Raw genomic sequence first — 16,528 nt, forward strand, 5'->3', positions numbered from 1 at the left:
GTACAGACTTGAGGGCCCTTCCATAGCTCCAGGCACTTGGAGCCCTTTTTCCTGGCCTGCTGCTGGGTTTGGGCAGTGTTCTGGCATCCTCTGTCTCTGTGTCTCTGCCCTGAATTGGGCAGTGCTGGGGAAGTGGTGTTTTTGGAGAACCCACTGACCAGGGAGGAGTCCCAGGTGTGGGTGTTCCTTTGTCTTCTGAGCAACAGGGGATCTCAGTGTGAAAGAAACTAAAAACAGGTGTTTGTGGGCCAGAGAGAATTGTGTGGGGGCAGAGCAAAGGAAGAGGGGAACATGTCTGCCTGACTAGACTTTTAAAAATGTTTGGTGAAGTCTTTCAAACACTGAAAAGGGAAAGTAAAATTAAATGAACACCTGCATTACCAATGTTCTGTTTTAAAAACCATATTACCTATAGTGATTATTATATGATTATAACTATATCGACTATAGTTAATATTATATTCACAATAAATTATACCATGAAAAATTTGCAACTATATTAAGTATAGCTAATACATACGGTATTATGTATTTGAAAGTTGCTAAGAGAGTAGACCCTAAAAGTCCTCTCACACAAAAAATTTTGTAATAATGTGTGGCGTTGGATGTTAGACTTGTGGTGATCATTTCACAGTATATACATATATCAAGGCATTATGTTGTATCCTTAAAACTAATATAATGTTACATGTCCAATATTTGGATTTAAAAAAATCATTACCATGTTGTCTTATTTGTCTCAGATTTTTAATGTAACAGAATGTTACCAAATATCATTAGAAGCCTACGGTAAGATCCTATCCTATTCCCTTTTCTCCAAAGGCATCCAGTGGGCTGAACTTAGGGTTGTTTCTTCCAATGCAAGTTTTTATTCTTTCAGTATATATTTTTGTATCTGTCAATGATAAGTAGCATTTTTTTGCATGGGTAACTTCCTATAAGTAGTATAACACTGTACATTTTCTTCTGTAACTTACTATTCTCCTTCACTATTATATTTGTGAGATTTATCTATCTTGATTCTGATTCATTCATTTTTCACTGCTGTTCAGCAGGGGTTGGCAAACTATGGCACCTGGGGCCAATTTTGGCCTAGAATCTGCTTTGTAAATGAAGTTTTATTGGAGCACAGTCATATTCTTCATAGATTTTCTATGGCTGCTTTGCACTACAGTGGCAAAGTTGAGTCATTATGACAGAGACCTAATGTTAGCAAAGCCTAAATTCTTTACTATTTGGCTCTTTACAGAAAAAGTTAGCTAAACCCTGATGTAGAATTCTGTGGTAGCAATGTGGGACATTGGATCTCTTCTCCTGTGGATGAACATTTGGATCATTTCTAATTTTTTTATTTTTTTAACAGACAGTGCTTCAGTAGACATTTTTGTTTGTTCAGGATTCTCCTAGAGTGTATAGCTGGCAATGAAATCCCCAGGCTATAGGGCCTGTGCACTTTAAACTTTACCAGGTATTACTCAATTGGTTTCCAAGGTGGTTCCACCAGTTTGCACTCCCACAAGTAGTCCATGAGACTTCCTCTCCCTGACATCCTTGCCAACAGCCGTGAAGTTTAGTAAGTCTAGTGTGGTTGAAGTGGTGCTTTCTTCCTCGTGAAAGTCAACACTTTTCCAAGTTGTTATTGATCATTGCCATTTCTCTTAATGGAATTGCATTATCATTTGCCCATTTTCCTATTAAATTATTTTTCTTTTTGAGCAGTGAGATTTTACTTGATGTAGTCTGGCTACCAGTCATTTTGTTATATGCATTAAAACCAGTCTGTGACTTGGTTTTCAGTTAATCTGGCTTCTTTAACAGAGCTGTATGTTAAGGTATAGCCAGTCTGAGTTCATCTTGAAGATATGTGTGGTCTGTATCACATATACATACATATATTCAGACACACATTATGTAGTATCTGAGCACATAAACGCACACACACACACACGACTTCTTTTCCTTGGGAAAGTTTGTGAGGTTGAACGGGTCTAAAGCTGATGAAAAGTAGACGTAAGTAGTGTCAGCAAGGTTGATTCAGCACAGCCTCCTCACTAGGGTGTCCACATGAGTTTGCAACTGCCCCATCTTGGAGCAATTAGAGCCTCTCTGAGGCTGTCCGTTTGCATGAGCTGATTGTTGCTGATGCTCTGGCTGTGTAGACATGACCCACGAGGTACCAGGGAAGCTGAAAGCCATCATGGTGGGCTGTGTGAGAGTTTGGAGGGCTCCCTTGGACAGAAAATGAATTTAATTTGTGATTTTTTATTTCCCCATTTTGGTTTGGGCTCAAGGCAGACCGTGGTTTCAGCTTAATCAAGCTGAACCATTTTCTGGCCCACAATTTAAATAATTAAAACATCCATTTTTGGGCAGACTACTTTTGTTTGATTTTACGCTGGTCCATCATCTTTGGAACTGAGAGCACTGGCTTCCCCCATTCCTCTACCTCCTCTGACCTTTCGACTTAAACTTTCTGAGTGAACAGTTAAAGAATAAAAAAACTGCAGTACTTCAGGTTTATGAAGCTCTGTGAAGTTTATAGTCCATGCAGCCATGATCTCTGCGTCTCTTAACAATAATAGTTCAGTGAAGCATATGGGGAAGATGTATTACAAATGCGATCTCACAGTTGAGGACTACTGAGAAGTACCGGAGATGACTTCTGAGCCCATAGCAACCTTCTGTACTGGGCCTGGCATCCTGCTCTGGGGCTCTTCCCACCATGTGCCATTCACATGAGGACTCAGTTCATTACTTCTTCATTGCCACCAGAAGCGCTCCCTTCAGGGAGGGCCCCAGTGTGGGGGCTGAGGGAGACATAACTAAGGGGACACATGTAACATTCCCTGAGCCTCTGCTATGTGTTAGACTTTGCACTTGACATTTTCTCCTATGTCATCTCAGTTGATGCTCAGATTATACAGGGCCAGCTTCATGGGCCTGTTATCTGCACAGGTATATAGGGCTCATGCTTAACTTAAGAGGGTGCCACACTTGGTTTTATGCCCTCCACATGCCTTCTTGAGTTTTTACATAATTTCTGAACATGAACCCCACATTGTCAGTTTGCACTGGGTCCCACAAATTATGTAGCCAGTGCTGCCCACAGATAAAGAAACCAAGGTTCAGAGAGGTGAAGTAATTTGCCCAGATTATGCAGCTCATAACTGGCAGAGCTGGGATTGTAGTAATTTTTACTTTGCCACTTTATTTATTGAAAATAGAGACCTGGTTTGAGCCTTGTACGAACTGCATTTCAAGGAATGGGGAAGTAAGGTAAATTGTGCTCTAGAAATACTGCTCTTCTCTGGCCAGCTGCCACCCTTTTCCTTGAGGGGAGGGACCATATCTGTCATTTCTTTTGAAGTTCCTAGAACAGGGAGTCTCATGGGGGTGCTGCTTAGGCAGACCAAGTGGTTAGTGGACTTCTTGATGGCAAAGAAGAAATTGAGACCAGAGTTCACCTTGATGAACCATAAAGATACCTGAGGATTTAGGAGGCTAGTCCTTGGGCAAGGAACCAGAAGGAACCGACATAGCCCTGGGACCAGATCTTGCCGTCACTCCATCTGTGGTGGAGGTCCGCAGATCCCTGGCTCAGTGCCTCCTTCTGGCTTTGCATTTCTCTGTGTGTCTCATGCTACCAGCCTTTCCACTTCGGACTCTCCCAGGAGATTCAGATTTTGTGCTAGGCCCCTCAGAGGCTGCTGGCCTACCTAGAGGTTGACCACCTTGGGTGAGGCATGACCCTCCAGCCATGGTGGTATAGTAACAGGGCACTAGCATGGAGACTTGGGAGAAGGAGCTTTTATAATGGGGCAGAGTGCACCATGTCCTCTCCCAGTCATTGGCTAACAGTCTCCCAGGACAGGCTTTGAGCTGCCATGTTAGAAAAGGAGCTCACTGCTTCCTGGGTGGGACATTCTCCTGACTGGAGAAGGTTCCAGGGGCCCCGAAGAGACTTGCTGGCCTCCTTGGTGATCTGTTCTGTTTTCCCTTCACAGCAGCAAACCCTCTGCTTTGCTCCACCGCCCGCTACCACTGCAAGAACGGCCTCTGCATTGATAAGAGCTTCATCTGTGATGGGCAGAATAACTGTCAAGACAACAGCGATGAGGAAAGCTGTGAAAGTTCTCAAGGTAGGAGCTTCTCAAGCTCTAAAAAATAATTGCATCACCACACCCCAGGAACACTGCAAGGAGGAAAACAACACCCATAACTACGTCTACACCCAACAGCTGTGTTCATTTTCATTTACTGTGTTAATGCAGTTTCCCTCACAGCCCTTGTACACATGCTTCTAACTGTAACACACCTACCATTTAGCATTTTTGTATTTCTCATGTATTAACTATCATCTATACATTTTTCTCTACAAAACTGTCCTTTGCCTCAGCTCTGCTCCCTACTGTCCAGGAGCTCTGCTGTCATTCTCTAAGCTGGTGTGTTGTTGGGTGTCACCTAGGTTGTTGCTTCTTTCCACTGATAAATTCTGCAGAGTGGGACGTCTGTATGGCTTATGGCCACACCTCGCCATACAGCTGTTGGAAATGCTTTTCTGCTTTATCCTGCTGGGAGCCTTGTCTGCGCATGTCAGTTTTATGGTAATATCTCAGGCATTCACTGCTGTTCTAGTTTTTCCATTTTTGCTAATTTGATAGTCATAGAATGATAGCTCCCCAAATGCTTTAATTTGCATTTCTCTTCTTATGAGCAAAGTTAACATTTCCCCCGTGTGTTGGTTTACTACTTTGTTTCCTCTCTGTGACTTGCCTGCTCATATCAGGGCTCTCCGTCTCAGAGCTATTGTATGGAAGCTGAAGGCTGCAGTTCAGGGATGGAAGCACAAGCTGTGTAGGGAAACTAGAAGGACACAGTGAGGTTGTATTCTCCCCTGTTAAAACTGACCAGGTACTTTTCCTTACCCATAGACTCTTTTCCAGTAAACCTGTATTTCTTCAGTGATTAGAAAGAAACACAGATTTAAAATGTACGTCCATTTTAAGACCTCCTAAAAAGCACATATTTCTGATGTTATAAACCTGTATCATCTTTATGCAGGTAATTACTGTATTGCTGTGATTCACCCATATTATTGTTCGTTAGTGAGTTCATTTGTTTTGACTGTTATTTAGTATTTAACTGTATGACTACCACAATTCATAGATTTAATAACACCTTAAAAAAGAAAAGCAAGAGAATATGGCAAACTGGTTAACTCATATGTTGATGAGATAAGTTCCATGAAGTTAAACATAGGTTATTTTCAGGGTTCCTACTTTTATTTTGGTTGGTGTTTATTACGTTACTAAAAGTGGATGAATGAATGAATGAATGAATGAATAAATGGGTCATGCATGGACCACTGGTAAGAGTGGGTCATAAACCAAGGATTTTGATCAGTCCACATCTGTGTGCCTGAGATCCATAAACAAGACGAAATGTGTATCGGCTTGGGCTTTGCCAAAATTTCTACACAGAATGGCTCTGGGAGGTGAGTCTTGGGTAGAATTAACCTTTGATTGTCCTTGCCTGAAAAATCCCTTCCTTGGGTCTTTTCTTTACCAATGATTCTCCAGGTATTATCCTAAGAACAGCAGCACCAGTGGCATGTGGGAAGTCTTTGGAAACACAACGCTCAGTTTGTACCCCTGGCCAACTAAATCAGCCAGGAGGTGGGCCCCAGCAATCTGTGTTTTAAGAAGCCCTCTCTGTGATTGAAGTGCATATGAAAGTCTGAGAACCACTGTTCTACACTAACTTTAGAGAGATTTCTAACCTTGCCATTTGCCTAGGAATTTCTAAGCTTCTGATTGAATGGCAAGGTGTTTGCAGCCTTTACACAAAGCCAAATTTTTACAGACCAAAACATATGCCAATATGCCTCCTATGGCATGTGCCACCAACAGTGATGGCTACCAAGTAGGGGAACATCAGTCACAAAGTCAAGTAAGTAATAGCATAGATCAGGAGGGATTAAGGAAAATATTCTGTCAGTACTGTTTCATATGTAGTTTCTTATGTATTTATGCATCCTAGATTCACTAATTCTAGAGGTGGTGAGATGTTCATCAAAAGGGTTCCCAAGTCTAAAACTTGGAAGTGAGGGAATTTGTCCTGATGGTTTGTTGAGCAACCCTCACCTCTGACTGTCACCCCCACCCTAGTATTGTGCTGAAGCGGATTTTTGCTTACCTTTAAGAACTGTCCCTCTATAGGCTTGTTGAAGTTAGTATTTCTAAATCCAGATCCTTTCTCTCTCTCTCTCTCTATTGTGTTCTCATAGTATAAACACGAGGTATAGGATAAGTAAGTGGTGGATGCATTGTACAGGAAGCCCCACTCTTGGGAAATACCTTACTTAGAGCAACTGTCCTTAGAATCTAGACTTTGTGCCTTTCATACCCAAACCCTTCCATACCCAACACCCCTCTAGAAAGTAAGCTCTGTTTGCACATGCTCTGAAAACAAGCCCCAGCAGGGCGTAGGTAACAGCTGTCAGATGCCATTAGGATGCCAGTCTCCAAGCAAGGTGCCCATGGTGGAGAGGCATTGCTGTTAGCTACCTGGAAACACTAAGTGTGCCTCTGCCTCTCACGTCCCGCTGATCCTGCCTAGTAGCACAGGGCCCTGCAAACATTGGACACAGTAAATGCTGAAGACTAGGGAAGATTTCTTTGTATGGTGTTAATGTAAGTAAGCTTTGCTTTATTTGTACCTTACATAGTATTATATTGTATATGTGTTTAAGTTACATAAGTTCAGATCTGCACAGTCTTATGAAAATAGTAATAGTAAATATTATTATTATTGTTTAAATAGAGTAGATGCCTCTGTCATTCCTTCGATGGAAGTGTGCCCCACAGTGAGCATAAGATGGGAATTGGGACCTGCTGTCCCTTGGCCAGTCTGTGGTTCCCCATCCTTTCTCTGGTGTGAAGGTACCTCTGCTTCCAGTGTGATTCTAGTATTGAAGGGTATGCTTTCCTCTGTCATGTAGCTTCTAAATGTAAACTGACTGCAAATTTTGGTGTATAAACAAAGGAATGCCAGTATACCAGTGCTTGGGGAGACCTGATGCATACTGAGCTCCATGTGGTATCTCTCTGAAGAATTTCAGAGGTGTCTTGAGTAGGCAAAATATTGTCTTATCTCATGTATTTGACCCACTGTCATCTTAATAATAGTAAACAACTATCAAGCCTTACCATGCAGCAGGTACTGTGCTGGGCACCTTCTCTAAATGACCTCACTTCATCAAAATATATCTCATTTGCCTCTGCTGGGCTTCTAGCCCTTGAAAAAAATGCCTATTTGCTTTCAAAAGATGTGGGAAAAGAAAATTATGTCTTATCATGTTTATTTTGATGGAGTGGAGAAAACTGGCCTCATGACAGGAAATAGGGGCTGAAATACTGTTCTAAATTGGTGAGGGTCTGAGAAAGTGGTACTTACGCTTCAGAAACACCAGCTGTGTGTGCCTCCCCTGCCTTTCTCCTCTCATCCCCGTTTAGTTCCCTTCCTTATCCTTGGCCTTAAAACCAACCACAAGCTGTGTCAGGAACTGGAAACAGGAATGGACCGTAACAGTGAAGTCATTTCCATACTCTTCCATATGGGACATCTTAGAGAACAGGGAACTCTATCTATGGTGGAGTCTAATTTTAATTGGGGATTCCTTGATTGGGAACATAACCTGTTTACTGGAAAGTTTCAGAAGCAGTGTCTGTGGAACGGATTTGCATGTGCCTTTTCTGTTCTTAGGAACTTTCCCTTGGGAGGGACACAGCTAAGGATCAGCGGGTGTTGCCATGCACGTCTTAGATGTGGCCAGCACTCAGGTGGCCTTAAATATGTTGGAGTCAGTCCTAATGGAACAGATAGATTCCTTCCAACTTTGGATAAATGACTGACTGTGGCAAATAGCCTTGAATGATCCCCAGCTCCTGGCGTTCACATCCTGGTATAATTCCATCCTTTGAATGTGATCTGGACCTTATGACTTGCTTTTTTTTTTCCCTAATTATGGAAAAATACACATAACATGAGATTTACCATTTTAATTATTTTTAAGTTTACAGTGTTTTTAAGTACATTTACATTTTTGTGTGACCAATCTGCAGAACTTTTCCATCTTGCAAAACTGAAACTGTGCCCATCAAAACAACAAGTCCCCATTCCCCCCTTCCCCCCAACCCCTGGCAACCACCATTCAATCTTCTGATTCTATGTATTTGACTATTCCAGAAAGCTCCTATAAGTGGAATCACACAGTATTTGTCTTTCTTTGACCGGCTCAGTTCACTTAGCATACTGTCTTCAAGGTTCATCCATGTTGTAGCAGGTGTCAGAGATTCCTTATTTCTTAATTAAGGCTGAATAATACTGCATTGTGTGTATATGCCACATTTTTTTATTCATTCATCTGCTAATGGACGTTTGAGTTGCTTCCACCTTTCAGCTGTTGTGAAGAATGTGCCGTGAACATAGATATCCAAATCGTGACTCACTTTTAACAAAGAAAAGCAGCAAGAGTGATGGGCTGTCTAAGAGCCCACACTGGTGGGAGCCAGCTGCCACGGTGTGAGCTCCCATGGATGGGCCCGTGCGGCAAGGACGTGGGGAGGGCTCCAACTGGAAGCCTGGGAGGAACTGAGGCCTGCCAGTAGCCACACAGTGAGCTTGAAAGTGACTCCTCCCCATCCACCTTTAGGCTTTCTGTGGCCCTGGTGAAGATTATAAGAGACTCTGAGACTCAGCCAAACCACTCCTGAATTCCTGACCCACAGAAACTGAGATAATAAATATTGGGGTTTTTAAAGCCTATAATGTTTGGAATAAACTCGTTATGCAGTAATAACTAATACAGTGACTACCTCCTAAGTGGGCCCCGATTCTGACTGCTCTAGTCACAGAGCTCATGCAGACTTGGGTGATGCTGAGGAGCTCGACTTCTGGAAGGAGATCAGGCAGGGTGTTTATAAGGGTTGCCGCCCCACTGAGCATTAACTAAATGTCAGGCACCATTCCAAGCATTTTAATTGTATTTTCCTATTCAACCCTCACAAAACCACTGTGAGAGTAGTTCCCGTCACAGAAAATGATCCCCATTTCTAGATGAAGAACCCGAGGAACACAGCTTGTTCCATGGCTGTGCCATGTCCACACAGCGAGGAAGTGAAGCCAGGATGGGGACCCGAGTCATCTAACAAACAAATGAAGGTTCTTCATGATTTTCCTTCATCCCAGGCTGCTGCCCTGTGGTTATCATTAAACTGGGACCAAGAACTCCAGGCCCTCCATCCAGACCCAGCCCTTTAGCATGGGGGAGCTTGCCTTTGAAGGCTGGCATATTTTCTCTCTGTTGCACTCAAGTTTTCAGTTCAGTGAGAAAGATGAGTGCCACCTGTCCTGCTTTCTGCCTCATGAGGAAAGCTAGGAAGGTGAGCTCTTCTGAAGAAGCCAGCAATGCCAGCATAGTTAATTATTTTGGTAATTGGGTTGCAGTTTCTTTATCATGCTTGCTGTATCCTGGTGATAACACTTAAGGAGAATTTAGGAAGCTGGATGTGAGGTTTGGCACCTCACCAGAAGTTAACAGGGACAGCCTTGTCCTGTTTTGGAGACTTAATGGCTGGGAGGGGGTCAGAGAAGGGGAGAAGGGGGAAAGGGAGGGGGAGGGAAGAGTCCTTACCAGCATTTGTGTCAGTGGGTAGATAATGGGGTGTCTCTGTGTGCCAGGCCCTGAGCTACATGCAGGGGATACAGAAATAGTCTTAGTCTCTCTCTTTTTTTTTTGAAGTAATATATAAATTTTAGTTCTAGAACTCATTAAAACTGCTTTAATCTAAATCACTGCATGTTAGAATATTTATAATTATTCTTTTCATATGGTTCATATGCTATCATGTGATTTAAGGGACATTTCACCAAGACATAATTAACCTGCTAGCAAAAAGTACAGTAGGAACATAATTATGACATATAGATAATTGAAATAATAAAAATTGAAGAAATCTGAGATATAAACTGAAAAAAACAAAATAGCCAAGGGCTATTTATGTGTGACTAGCATATATAATAGATAGTGATTAAAATATGACTACAACTTTAAAAGACCATGGTTGCGTTTGGACGGACCAGAATTCACAGTTGACATTGTAAACTAGAAGTAAACACACAGCATATTCTTGTTAGCACATGGTCTTAGTCTCTCTTGAATTGTCATCCCCCCAAAATTTGTAAGTTGAAATCCTAAACCACAGGATCTCAGGATGTGACCTTATTTGGAAATAAGGTCATTGCAGATAGAATTTGTTAAGATGAAGTCATAATGAAATAGGGTGGCCTCTAATCCAGTATGACTAGCATCCTTATAAAAGGGGCAGATTTGGACACAGACATGCATACAGGAAGAACTGTGTAAACATGAGGCCAGAAACTGGGGTCATGTGTCTATAAGCCCAGGACCACCAAAGATTGTCAGCAGGCCGCCAGAGGCTAGGGAGAGGCATCAGCAGATTTTCCCCAACGGCACTCACCAGGAGCCAGCCCGGCAACACCCGGCCTCCAGAACTGCGAGACTGCATTTCTGTCGGGTGGGTCATGCAGTGTGTGGTGCTGTGGCATGGCAGCCCTGGAACGCTAAAACAGTCCAGGAAGTCACACCCAGGACTGGCACAGCCACAGTGAAATACCAAGCAGTGAGTGTGAACCTGCAGAGAGGTAGTTGAATAAAAAATATAGCCACAGGAGGAAAGAGTTAGGGATGGTGATTCTTTCTCTCCCTTCCCAAGTGAATACCTCAATGAAGACCTAATAGCTGAGGGAGCAAAGGAGAGGGTTCTAGTGACTGCTGGGCAGAGGGGTCACCCCTCGAGGCCGGCACTGCTAACTCATTGACTTTTGTGCTTTCCACCCAATGTGACCAGGGCATGTTACATATGTGCCATTAGGGAACCATCCTTTGGTACTGCTAAAATGCAAAGGTTGATTTCCCTTCCCATATCTTCTCCCCTGCTGCATGGGGCCTATGGTAGATGCCATTCTTACTCTGTGCTGCGCTCGCTCTCTCTACCCTGTGATGTGTCAGAGTAGCCAGGGGAAATGTCCCCACACCATTCATGCCTGGCTCATTTTGGACATGGAACGTCAGGAAACATGATGAGAAAGGAAGTTGAAAGTGTGGTTGCCTGTGTGCTTGGTCTCTTGCATTCTAATGCTCAAACTGCAAGAGGAACATACCCTGGGGGAGGTACTTGTCCAAGGAAGATATGGTGTCACATGGATCAGACCTGAACCCAACCCCAGCCCAGGGTCAGTCCCAGCTGAGCCCAGCAAAGGTAGGGCTAACTTGCAGACCTATGAGCAAGAAAAATAAATCTTTGCTGTTTGACAACAGCAAACTGAGCTGTGAAGGCGTGTTTGTTACATAGCAAAAACTGACTAACATCAGCTCCTTAGCAAATGTCTGTATGTCTGTACTTATTTACCAGGTATTTATTGGTTCCTGCTATGTGCTAGGCACAATGCCCAAGAGACACAAGGACATAACAAAATTTTGACAAATATTAAGATGACATCAAATGTAAACATTCTTTTATGTTTTATGCTTTGTTAAGAAATAAAAACTGCTGACAAATCATGACATGCTATTGATTTTAAGATACATCCCAATTTTCACAATGTTAAAGTGTGAAAAAAGTGCATCTTAGAGGGGAGGAACAGTAATAGAGAACAAAACAAAGGTGGTCTCTACTCTGATGGAACCTACATGCTAGTAGGAAAACCAGGTGTTAAGTTGGTCCCTAGCGTAAGGAATGTATAGCAAAGACGGGACGCTCTGGAAGTGAGCAGCAGGAATCTGCAGGGTGCTGGAGGCCACTGAGGAAGTGGAGCTGAGTTTGAAACCACAAGGATTAAGGAGTTAACTGCACAAGAGTAGGGGAGGGTGGGGAGAAAAGGAACATTCCAGGCAGAAGGAACTGTAGGTTAGCAGATCCAGAATTGAGAAACAACAAGGTGCATTTGAAGAACCAGAAGGTCCACATGGCTGTGCGGGGGTGGACAGGAGGAGAAGAACCTGGGAGAAGGAAGCTGGAACTGTCAGCAGAGGCCTGTGGGTTGGTGGAGTGGGAAGCCATATTAAGGATTTTGGACTTTCTCCTGCAGGTGTTGGAAGTCATGAACAGGATACATGAAGGTGATGATGACACTGGGGTTAGACAAGACAGGATGACAGCTTCAGGAAGTACTTGAGGCTAGCAGCACCAAGATTTGATGGTAAACTGTGTGAGGGTGGCAAGGGACAGAAAGAGCCCATGGCCGTTCCCCATTGGGGATGCTAATAGAACTGGGGAACCTCTGTCATTTTCCAGTTTTGTGTGCTTTTGGCCCTTCTGCTCCAGGGCCCCCACTGGCCTGCTACGTAGAGAGTCCGGGGAACTTAGGCTTTTGGAAGAAACCTTTACTTGCTGTTGCAACATAAAACTAAGTTACTGAGCAGCCAGAGATCATTTCTAGAGAAATTGTGGTGGGCATGAGTTGGGAGTAGTGCTAATTTTTAGTCTAGTTTTTCAAGTATGAATGGAAAAGGGCTTTATATATTAAAAAAGAAAAAAGTACTGGGCTTAAGGGATCCAAGCAAAAATGTCACACTCTAGAATTTGATGGTTGGTCAGTATTTACCACAAAACTTGTGGCTGCCAAGTGATGTCAAGAGCTTTGTTAGAAAGGCCCTAGGAAAGAGTCATCACCCTGGAAGAATTCATTTCACTTAGAGTGAAACTGCTGGATGTATGATTAACAGGAGGTATGCAGAGAAGCCTTTTCTCCACTTTTAATTTGAGAGTTTGAAAGCCAGCTGGGCTGGAAAGGCAGAAATGCTGACTTAGTTGTAAGAATCAGAAGGAGGTTGAGAGAGGTTGATTGCTGCCTTTCTCTACCTGTGGGGTTTTCATCTTAGTAATTCAGTGTTTGCATCACGAAAGCTTCCTTTCCTTTAACCACTGCTGCAGGAGTTTGAGGATTTCTAAAATGTCTCGTTTAGAAGCAAGTCAGAATGATTCTCCACTCAAGACAGTAATTGCTTCCTGATCTCATAGCCACCATGGTAGTCTTCAGAGCTTTCTTTAGTCTCCCCCATTCCTTGCATATGCCCCCCCTTTTCTCCCCTTCCCTGGCTTCTTCCCCTCCTCCCCTGCCTCCGGCCTGTGATAGGATGCAGCCTCGACGCCTGGCAGAGCATGCCTCTTCCTGAGGCTGGTGGACCAGGTTTCAGGGCCATGGAACTAAGTATGAGGCTTCCTGCCTCTTTGCAAGTCTGCTTTGCAAGTTTTTGGAGCTGTGGGATTGCTGTGCTGTGCTGTTAATAATGCTGGGGACCTTGATCCATCCAGACCATGGACAACTGTGGCCCCTTAGCTCCCCTCATCCCACCCCAACACCCTTTTACTCTCTTGACTCTTCCTAAAAGTCATTCACACACAGGTCATTTGCAGAGCGCCTGCTATTGCCTGGCCCCACCCAGGTTCTGGAAGAAACGCAAAGCTGGATCAGATCAAAGTTGCTCACAGTCTACAAGGGACAAACATCATGCCCTGTAGATGATTACCCTTAAGTGTGATAAATGTTATAATAGAGGAATGAGCAGTGCACCATGGGGTATGCTAGAGGACATGACTGGGGCAGCAAGAAATGACCATTTTTCCTTGGGGGAATATGGCAAGACTTCAGAGAAATGAAATCTCTGCCCAGTCTTTAAGGCTAAATAAAACGGCCCCAGAAACAAGTATGAGGGTGGGCATTTAGCCACAGGGCGTGGCATGTTCAAACACAGGTTCTGAATCGCTAGAGTGGAGCAGTCATGTATGTTGCAGGGCCTGTGGGGGGATATGAAGATGTCAGGGTGGGTTGAGGTTGGCTTCTGGAGGCCCCCACCCTGTATGCTTCAGTTGGAAGGTGGAGCAGGAGGAGGAAAATCAGGAGAAGTGAAATGCAAAGGAACTCCCAGGAGGGGCTGATTGTCATACACACAGTGGGAATTCTGATTCTCCAAGGTCTTGCTGAGCTCTGGATCCTACTGGCAGGGGGATTCTAATTGAGACTTGAGGGTGGGGATATTGTGAATTAGACCGAAGAATTAGTAGATTCTGTGAATTCTGCCAGTTGCAAATAGTTTGGAACTAGATATTCCCAATCCCCCACCCTTGACTAGTAGTTTGAAAATCTTTTTTGGGTTATGCAATCCAGTAATTATCTTTCTTTTTCTGGCCCTAGTTTGGCCACCTGAGAGCTCTCTAATCTATGACAAGTGGAAATGTACTTTGATGCTGCAGATATCTTGCCACATCCCCCAAATGCTCCTGGCATCTCTTTCTCATTCCCTCTTTTTTTCTTTCTGGACACTGAGCAGGTTATCAGTCCCGTTAACCTTTGGTTCTGGATTGCTACAAAATACTTACCCATGTTCTCCTGTGAGTTCTCTTCCTTGCGATCTTGTGCCCTCTCTAAGATGTGTGCTCCTCAAATTTGCATCTGTATATCAGCTTTATGAAAGGTCTTCTTTTGTAGAGCACACTGCTAGGTTCTATGAGAGGTCAAGAGAATTTCTAGGTGCTGCTCCATTCTCTAGTAGATTGTTTTCCAGTTGGAGAGGAAGGCCAGGAATACGCAACCACCCTTTGACCAATACTACTAACTTGAAAAATGTCATATTAAACCTTGCATTTCAAATATATATATTCTGGGTGCTAGGGTATATAAGATATGCTGTATTAGCTACTCTGTCCTCAGCTCCTTCCAGACCATGTATGCCACTGTTAACCCAACTCGGTGTGCACACCTGACCCAAGACCAGTGAGTTCATGGGCTGGCCATTCAACAAATCAGAACACCTCTTAAACTCAGACATGCACGGCTGAATCAGTCTTACAAGGCAGAGCAAATTATATAGGGGTAGGACACAGCCCCATGGAAGCCACAGGTGGGAAGGAGAATTAATAGTAGAGGGTTCTAGTCTGTCTAGAGGAGATGGCTGAGTGGCCAGAGGTGGCAGCCCCCCAGAGAGAGATGGAGACAGTGTTTACTTCATCCTGGATGGGTTCCCAGTCTCAGCCCTAGTTTCCATGAGACCCAATGTCTCTATCTTTCAATTAGGACTTTGTATCCCAGAGTAAACCTTTTTTTTCATTTGAGCTGACTTGAGTGGATTGCAAGTGATAATCTGTTGAAAGAACGTGGTCAGTCATTCATGGAGCCATGGAAGGACTTACATTATGTACTTCTGACAAATAAAACGGAGTGGGAAGATGGGAAGAGCAGGGAAAAGAAGGGTATGTGCAAATCCTTTGGGAACCTTTAGGATCTAGTTCTAGTGTTTCTTCTCTGATTTTTTTCTAAGATTAGGTCCTAGTTCAGAAAACTTTAGGTGGTCCAGGGACTCTGTAGTCATTAGTAATTGGCTAAGATGCTATAGCAGAGATCTCATCAGATAGTGGCAAAAGAAGGTGGAGAGGTAGCTTAAATAAATACCTTCAGTAAGATGAAGTCTCTCTGTATAACACCCCTGAGATGAGCACAGTGGGCCATCAGGGAGCTCTGCCCTTGACAGGGCTCCCAAGGCTGCTCAGACATCAGAAAGCAGGGAGAAGGAGAAGACTAGGACACGCTGCTTCATCTTTAAGGAGATGACCTAAAAGTTGCACATACCACTTTTATTCATAATCCAGAGGCCCGAACTTAGTCACATGACCACCTTAGCTGCAAGAGAGGCCGAGAAATGTATTCTTCATTGTTGTATGTACTTACATGCCCAGCTAAAACTCAGGAGTATATATTCTGTAAAGGCAGAAAGAATGGATGATACTGGAGAATAATTATCCACAGTCTCTGCCAGACTTTTAAAACGGGCCAATAGTTCAAAGGTCAGTTTATGCCAGTAGCAAGCATGTCCTGTAGGGTTTTTGCAGTGGCCACTACCAGACCACAGACTTGCATCTGAGTGCCCTTAGTTCACAGCCTGAGAGAGAACACCCGGTGTGTGCTTAGCCTCTCTCAAGCAAAACAGGTCAGAACTGTAATGCTCTGCAGTGCCAACAGGGAGAAAGCAAGGTATGCATCCAGTAGAGACAGCCCTCCTCCATCCAGATGAAGAGGCCCTTCAAATACTTGTTTCTTTCTTTGTAGACTCATTTATCAGAAAATCTGTTGTGGGCCTTTGAGAGCCAAGCTTTTACCTTGCTTTTGAAGTTTGATCAAGGTGATAGTTATTCCTCAGATGGCAGGAACCTGGCTTTGCATTTGCTCTTTTTACAGACAGTGGGCCTCAGATTTGGGTCACTTTGCACCTAAAGGAATTCTGTAACGGGACAGATGCTTTGTCCTCATTAGCTGATTTGGTAAGCAGTCTTTCCCATGTGGCTCAGAACCCCTTTACATATTTTCCCTCCCACCCTTTTGATCTACCAGTGCCTGTCTGCCTGCTTCCCTTCTGGAAATATGATGAGCATTTGGGTGAAGTGAATGTATG

General features: G+C 43.7%; 1 protein-coding gene across 5 annotated transcripts in view; it reads left to right on the forward strand.

Moving 5' to 3' along the window:
• LDLRAD3 (low density lipoprotein receptor class A domain containing 3) overlaps positions 1-16,528 on the forward strand; it is a 226,469-nt gene that overhangs the window by 114,495 nt on the left and 95,446 nt on the right. For 4 of the 5 annotated variants that reach the window (XM_037020045.2, XM_037020046.2, XM_073216410.1 and 1 more), the window contains one exon: positions 4,005-4,139. In XM_037020045.2, the coding sequence (XP_036875940.1) occupies positions 4,005-4,139 (135 nt within the window). The remainder of the gene's footprint in view (positions 1-4,004; positions 4,140-16,528) is intronic. The other variant, XM_037020050.2, reaches the window with a different exon arrangement.

The sequence above is a fragment of the Manis javanica genome, chromosome 11, assembly GCF_040802235.1.
Source record: "Manis javanica isolate MJ-LG chromosome 11, MJ_LKY, whole genome shotgun sequence".
NCBI lineage: Eukaryota > Metazoa > Chordata > Mammalia > Pholidota > Manidae > Manis > Manis javanica.